The 7,296-nt window shown below is 48.6% G+C and overlaps 1 protein-coding gene across 1 annotated transcript; it reads right to left on the bottom strand.

The window, feature by feature from the left end:
* Positions 1 to 256: 256 nt before the first annotated feature.
* LOC122375964 (protein obstructor-E-like) lies at positions 257 to 6,132 on the bottom strand. The gene is made up of 5 exons (XM_043355583.1): positions 5,864 to 6,132; positions 2,248 to 2,460; positions 1,734 to 1,937; positions 1,155 to 1,362; positions 257 to 739 (listed from the first exon to the last, which is right to left on the bottom strand). Exons 1-5 carry the CDS (start codon positions 5,895 to 5,897, stop codon positions 640 to 642), a joined length of 759 nt encoding a protein of 252 aa, XP_043211518.1. The 5' UTR covers positions 5,898 to 6,132; the 3' UTR covers positions 257 to 639.
* Between the last annotated feature and the right edge of the window lie 1,164 nt (positions 6,133 to 7,296).

Here is a 7,296-nt window from a genome sequence, read left to right as displayed (position 1 = left end):
TTATCAATCGCTACAAGTATGATAAAAAGCCGTTATTCAAAAAGCCGTAATATAAAACGGCTTTTTATATTACTTGTAGCGATTGATAAAGGGTTGTACCCGAAATATATCAACATACTTGCTGATTTAAATAAAAATAAAACTATTTCATTATTATTTCACATTTTTCTAACGTTGAGGATGATTGGTCAATGTTCTCTTTCATTATTTCTGGTACTTGCTAATACTATGTTACTCCATTAGCAAACTAGTGGAACAATGCAGCGACAAATATTGTATTTCTTTTTCCGCGTTTTCAAATTAACCATGATCCTGCAAATACAATGATCTAAATGTATGTGTACACTCGCACTAACGTAGACATGTTACACCTACTACAACTGAACATGACACATAAATGGTGTGTGTCTGAACCAACGGCAACCATAACTTATCGATCGAAACTGACCAGATGCACTTCATTTCAGAATGAACATCACTCGACAACATATTTCATTTGCTACGGTACATGAACATACGCATGCGAAAAGAAGACCTTTGTTTGTGGCATCAAACCAGTAGAGACATGACAAGAAGGGCTCTTAAGAACTCCTGACAATAAAGCAGCATTTCAACCACCAAGCCGGAAGTGCGACGAGCTCAGAACTGGCTGAAGGCCTCCAGATTGACGTCGATGCGGCCGTCGCCATCGGCATCCTTGAACCTGTTCCTCAGCGGGTGGTCCTTGTAGTAGTCCTCACTGGAGACACAGATATGGGGCGACGTCAGGGGCAGGCTCAGGTATGGAGAAGAGGTGGGATCGTAAATGCGGAATGGGGGTAGGATGGCGAACGGGCTCGGAGTGAGCTGCAACCGACTGCGTATAGGTGACAGCACAGTCGCGCCGGTACCCTGCTCGCGAGGGGCATACCGTGCTTGGTGCAGCCATGTATCATCTAAACGATAGCAATGAAATTTTCGTCGCCAAAGTTGTGGATAATTCACCCGTTTCTCGACAGCCACAATGAAAATTCACATCAGTGTTCCACAATGATTTAAAGTAAATAAAATATCGAACACCTAATTAAGACGGATTACATAAAAAATCAGCAAACATGTCGCAATAACAAGAGGCTCAAACTGAGATATATCCCTACAACACTAGCGATACGTACCATCCGGGCACAAACTCGGCCAGCGTGCAGCTGTTGAGGTTCTCGGAGAACACCTCTCCGAGAGGGCAGCGCACCTTCTGCGGGGTCACGCCCTCCAGGCACACGAAGAACGACCGGCAGTCGTTGCGGTCGTTGTAACGCGGGTGCTGCTCACGAAGGCCATTGCTGTTCAGAACGATTTCGTTGGGGCAGGTGAAGCCATCAACAGCTGAAACGAAAAATAAATACGTGGTCAGGTAAGGTATGTTACATACCTATGAATTAAATGAAAATTGTTTACCGAAACGAAAAGGAAGAATTTGCCCAGAAATAGTGTGACTGACACATGCGATGGCTATGTAGTCCCAATTATTTAGCCTTGCGAGTTTTGACATCATTGCTATGTTAAACGACGAAGCAAACGTATTCTTCGTTAAATAATGTGCAATGAAACTGTTAGCAGATAAAAAGCTGTACACTATTCTGTACGGAGAAAGCATGCGTTATGTGTCAACTGTTTCGGACACATCCCAGCCAGAAGCCAAAAATGGTAGTCGATTCATACGCACACCCCTCTGACCCGTGCCGACCCCGACTCACAGGCCCTGGTGTTGCATCCCTCGCGGTTAGCGTCGGTGGGCCAGTCGCAGCCGTGCGACCTGGGGTTGAAGACGAGGCCGGGCGCGCACGTGGCCGGCGACGGCACGTTGTTGAGGCAGTGGTAGTAGTCGATGCAGTTGCTGGGGTCTTCGTGAGCGAAGTAACCGTTCTGACGATCGCACGGCAGCGTTCCGTTCGGGGCCTCTGGAAGAGAGGAGGTTGGACGGTCAGAAGGCCTTAGCCGCCTTTTCATGCTGCATATTTACCAACAGGTGCGACGGAAATTAATGAGCAGGAATCACTTAAGGCCTGGTGATATACTCAGAAACGCTTGCCAAGCTCTTATCTTCAATTCATCTCAATTGATATGGCAACATAACGTTATCAATTGTCGTCACCTACAACCATGACTCGCACCTCGCCTTTGCTTCTGATCTATCCCTGTTCATTCTCACTCATACTCATGCTCGATGCTCATACTCATACCCATACTTTTATTGAGCGCTATACTCACGGAGCGTCCGTCCCTGGCAGCCGGCCAGCCAGTGGAGCACGCACGGGTCCGTGTTGCGGCGCGCCCGCTCGCTGAAGGCCATGCCGTCGGGGCAGAGCCGCGCCGTGGCCAGGCCCCGGTCACAATCCCAGTACTTGTCGCACTGGTCCGGGTCGGCAAAGTAGCCCGTGTTCTCGGTCGGAGGGCAGTTGAAACTGTTGGCGGCCAGCGCCGCTGAAACCAGTCACAGACAGCTGTGAAATGCACCGAATAACTATCACACCCTCCCATTGATAATTTTGTGAATCTAAGGCATGTCAATACGTAACACTTAATTCCAAAGTACTCATTCGTTTCGGATCCCTGTGCAGAAGATGCGAGTTCAGCGTGCACGTGTGACGTGAGCGTGTGGCTTCAGACAATCTCTGAGGTCACATGTTAGCCCGGTGCACTTTCGATACGCCTCATTGCCAGTGGCCTTGGCTGACCAGTGACCGTCCTCTGAGTAACCAGCCTCCCCCGAGATGCCAGGCACGATCTCGGCAAAGTGCGCTGTTCGTGCCATTAGTCATTGAATGTTCTCGGTAGCGGTGGGATGCTACGTAGAACGTCTAACGTAGAACGTCTACAGCGCGCGAGGGGGCAGGACCGGTTCTGGGGACGGTTCCAGAGATCCCCGAGGTCGCCAGGGGACGGTTGGATATCCCTGACATGTTTCAGAGAAGAGTGACAGCGTCACCAACAGATAGCGTATGGCCTTGAGATGTCAGACGAGATTTCGGACGCCGCATGGACATTCGACATGGAAACCCACACATTTCACTTTACAGCACTGCTCATATACATTTGTCTAGCTTCAATGGATAGTTGTGATAGGATCCGGGACTCCGGTATTCTGGACTATCGTTTCCGTGCGAACAATATATGCCATAAGAACAAATTAAATGCCGCTTTTCAATAGAAATAAAGAGATAAAAAGAGCGAGAGAGAGAGAGAGAGAGAGAGAGAGAGAGAGAGAGAGAGAGAGAGAGAGAGAGAGAGAGGAGAGAGAGAGAGAGAGAGAGAGAGAGAGAGAGAGAGAGAGAGAGAGAGAGAGAGAGAGAGAGAGAGAGAGAGAGAGAGAGAGAGAGAGAGAGAGAGAGAGAGACATTCGTTTGCGCTTTTCGCTTCAATTCATACGATTGTCATAAAATGTTTACTTCAATAGTTTATTAAATGCATCGTATAAACACTTGGGCAAGCTTAGCTCTCGTGTTATCGAGCAGCTACATACACTTTCCAAATAAACCATCTTAATTAAGTCATGAACGTTTTGCAGATGATGACAGATTAGTGCAGCTCGGCAGGATGAATCACTTTCCGGTACATCTTAGCCGTGATGTTTTCCTTGCTGATGGGGTTTTATAAATCCCTGCATTCCTCTACCGTGCCATGGAGTGGCCGGTACGGGGATTAGTGATGCCGCGACAGAGCCGGGCTCCTGATCCGGCCAGTTCCGCTGCCCATCTAAGGACGGGCACATGTCCGCTAGTATATACAAATAAGGTATTTCGTGCTCTATTATTTATCTTTTACTATATAGCTGCAAACCTACCGTCAATGTGTCTCATGAATAATGTTGTCTACATTCAGCATATGTCCATTTCCTAAACAACCCTCGCCGGATCCGTCGGTATTCTCTTACGCATCGGTCGAGCGAAGGGGGAGCGGTACAACCCACCTTGTCGTTTCGCATCTAATTATGCTAGAGCTTCGCAGAAAACCTGCGTGCGCAGTGCGCACCCTTGCGAGACTCAGTGATTGAGTCCAATCCTCGAGTCACAGGTCAACTGGTGACCTCAACAATCAGGTTAAAGACAAGCCATAAGGGTCTAATCTTTTTACGCCTAATTTCGGCAAAATGACCGCAGAACATCGATTTTGGCACAAGCACCTTGGCTACGTCGAGCTGCGTCGATTGAACTACTTTTTGTATGGGAAATAAAAGTTTAGGTGATGACCTCAGTCCAAGGTCATGTCAAAACCGATTACACCAATAACTCAGTCAACGGTGAAGGTCATGCTGAATGCCATCCGCTTCGACAGCTCATTTTGATATGATCACAGCCCTACAGCATCGTCGAGCTTTTTCCCTGCTGCTGAGTGGATAAAAAGGTCCAACAAATGATTGCTAGATAAATTGCTTTGTGTCTGACTAAAAAGCAAGCTAAAAGAAAAAACAAAAGGCGAACTTTATCAGTCTTACGCGTTCCACTTATCCAAGCAAGCATATATACTATACGCATTGAATTAAACTGAAATATATTGACATCGCTTACGAACAATGTTGGATGCATGTCGGCTGCTCTTATTTCACAAGCACTTTCTCGCAAGAAAACTTTGCATATGCTTTGCGTAAGTTTCAAAATGCATTCCCAGAACTCAGGGTGAAGACTGGAAGATAGACATGGCCAGCGGTATTAGCCATGTACTCTGGACCGTGAGGCCGTGTCCCTTTAAAAACCAGCCAGTGGTGACTCAAAAACCACGCAATAATCCCCTCAAACTTCCACCGCCACACTAATCCGGGTTTTACGGGACCGTCTGTCTCCCCTGCCTGCCTACACTGAAAACAATTTCACCCAAAACTGGCGAGTATACCGGTGCCTCGCGGGTACCCCTATCCGCAACCATTTTTAACCACCCTCCCAGGAGTCAATTTAGGACATAACACTTTCGCAATTCACTCTGGAGAGTAGTAACCCTCCACGACTATTCGCGCACCAGTGGTTCGCGACCCCTCCATCGAAAGGTATTCATCGACGCCTACCTGGCAGCAGCGCCCCACAAACCCCTAGGAGATGGGGTTACCCTCCACGCGTACCCTTCGCCGACCAAGTCACGAGGGCCAAAAAACTCCCACGCTTGACCATATTTGCGGGAATTTTATAGCAATCTCACACCTAGAAAATATCGGTGAGAAAGTTTCACATCGGTGGGAATGGTCAAATCGAATTCCCATAGAATTTTCGACATGACTCGTCACCGGCAATCATGCAGACCGCCCGAAATCAAGAAGATGTGTCGCCGCTGCTTTCGTGACCTATATAAGAATCAAAATGGTCTCAATTGGTAGTTTCGGAAGAAAAAGCGTTGCCAATCGTCCCGTGATGAATATTGCAGAGGTTTTAAAGATGCACCCTAACAATTGTACTTTCGCCCCCACTTGAAAACCGCCAAACAATGTGCCAACATATCATTGGTTCAAAAAAAAGTTAAAAAATTGTTGTAATTCAAAACTGTATAAGACAACGCCATCTAGTTGTCACAGTAGATCCAACTCCTTCAGGGCAGGTTATGTAAAGGTTCGTCATCCACGGATACGCGTTTACGATACCTCGAGTAGTTCCAACTCTTTCAGTGAGGGCTGTGCCAATGACTCGACACCCGCGGGGACAATATCCGGTGCTGGGTAGCTACCTTACTGCAGACTGTGGGTACAGTGCATATTTACGAGTACTAAGGCAGGCAAGTCTGCTTACCCTCTAGCTAGAATCTGGACATGGCGAGTTAATACACATATACCACCCGCAGAGCAACGCTTAATTCGCCAGCTTCGGGTGAAATTGTTTTCAGTGTATGGCAGCGCGGGTCTCACCTGGGCAGACGAGGAGACACACCAGGAGACGCATGGCGGGGACGGTGGGCTGTCAGGTGCTGTCGGCCCGACGGCTCAGCTCTCTGTGTGCCGCCGCCGCGGTGACCACGAGACGATCGGCGCCCTCCGCCCCGCCCCTCCCCGGCCCGGCGGCCGGCGTGGCCAGGCCCTGGGTGGCGCCACGCGACCTCCAGCGGGCCACCAACTAGGGCAGACGGGCGCGAAGGACGGCCGGTGGAGGCGCCTCAGGGCACCGCCGGGGGACGAGTGAAGGGCACAAAAACGCCCCTCGGAGCCCGGCACCAGACCGTTATCTCTGAGGGCCGGTATACCAGCACCGGCGGCGGAACTGAGTGGCAGACGACCATCCATCACAGGCCGGCCCTCAGAGGGGCTGATACGGGGGCGATTGGAGTGCCCCGAAGGCCAGCCAGCGAAGATGCGAGCTGCGTTATTGATTAGTCGGAGCTGGTTTCACAAAGACGAAATAATAACGAGATAGCTACTGTTTAGTGGCCACACAGCCAGCGCTTTACGCTTTTACATATTTTCCTTGTTTCTGCTATTTTCGTTTTCCGTGGTCATTGGTCAATCACCGCTAAAAAAAATTCATTTAGTCTCATTTATCGCAAATACATGATATCATCGATTAAATGGACCTTAAAAAACGGAATTTGTTGTGAGCATCGGCCGCGAATCACTGGCGGATCCAGAGAAGGGCATTTTGGGCAAATATCTCCCTCCCCATTCGCACACAGCGCCCGAAATCCACAGAAATTGTGTTTTTACGGCAATAAAACAACAACTAACTAAGCAACGTTTATAAGGAAACGTTTGTTGCACAGAAGTGCAGTGCGCAATGAATCGAAATCCGATGAGTTTTTTTTATAATCTGGAGAAAGTTTTTGGGGGATGTGCTCCCCACAGCGTCCAAGACCGCCATTCAAGATCCGCCAGCGTAGCGAATCCATTTGTAACGCGCTAACGGTCTCGGGTAGTGAATGCTTCTACATGAGTCCAATTGAAATACAGTGAATTATCTATATGCTGTAAATTTTGGTGTGATCATTTCCTGAGCATAACACCAGTTTTAAACTTATTCCGTTCACCAGTAATTTTTCTTTTTACCCAGATGGAATGGAATAACTGACAGTAGCTTTAATGCTCATCCCGCCCGGTGGCGTAATCCTCCATTGGCCCGCCGCAACTCGTGGAGCGACTCCTGTATGTTGAAACGAGACAGGGCGGCGGCGGAAGCTTTGATTGCCCTTTTAATTAACTGTGCACTGAACAGGTAATTACGCCGTACCCTCAATAATTGGCCCTCTACGCAGCTGACCACTCATCTCTCTCTCTCTCTCTCTCTCTCTCTCTCTCTCTCTCTCTTCTCTCTCTCTCTCTCTCTCTCTCCCTCTCTCTCTCTCTCCTCTCTC

Source organism: Amphibalanus amphitrite, unplaced genomic scaffold (assembly GCF_019059575.1).
Source record: "Amphibalanus amphitrite isolate SeventyFive unplaced genomic scaffold, NRLGWU_Aamphi_draft 001970F_arrow, whole genome shotgun sequence".
Taxonomy (NCBI): Eukaryota; Metazoa; Arthropoda; class Thecostraca; order Balanomorpha; family Balanidae; genus Amphibalanus; species Amphibalanus amphitrite.
Note: the sequence above shows the minus strand (reverse complement) of the source record. Positions and strands in the feature narration are given on the sequence as shown.

What these genes read in the sequence shown, in the direction of transcription:
- LOC122375964 (XM_043355583.1), bottom strand. Translation starts at nt 5,897, where the DNA reads ATGCGTCTCCTGGTGTGTCTCCTCGTCTGCCCAG. An exon ending in GTGTCTCCTCGTCTGCCCAG is followed by an intron (nt 2,461 to 5,863) that starts GTGAGACCCGCG and finishes GACTGGTTTCAG; the next exon opens with CGGCGCTGGCCGCCAACAGT. An exon ending in GGGATGCAACACCAGGGCCT is followed by an intron (nt 1,363 to 1,733) that starts GTGAGTCGGGGT and finishes TTTTCGTTTCAG; the next exon opens with CTGTTGATGGCTTCACCTGC.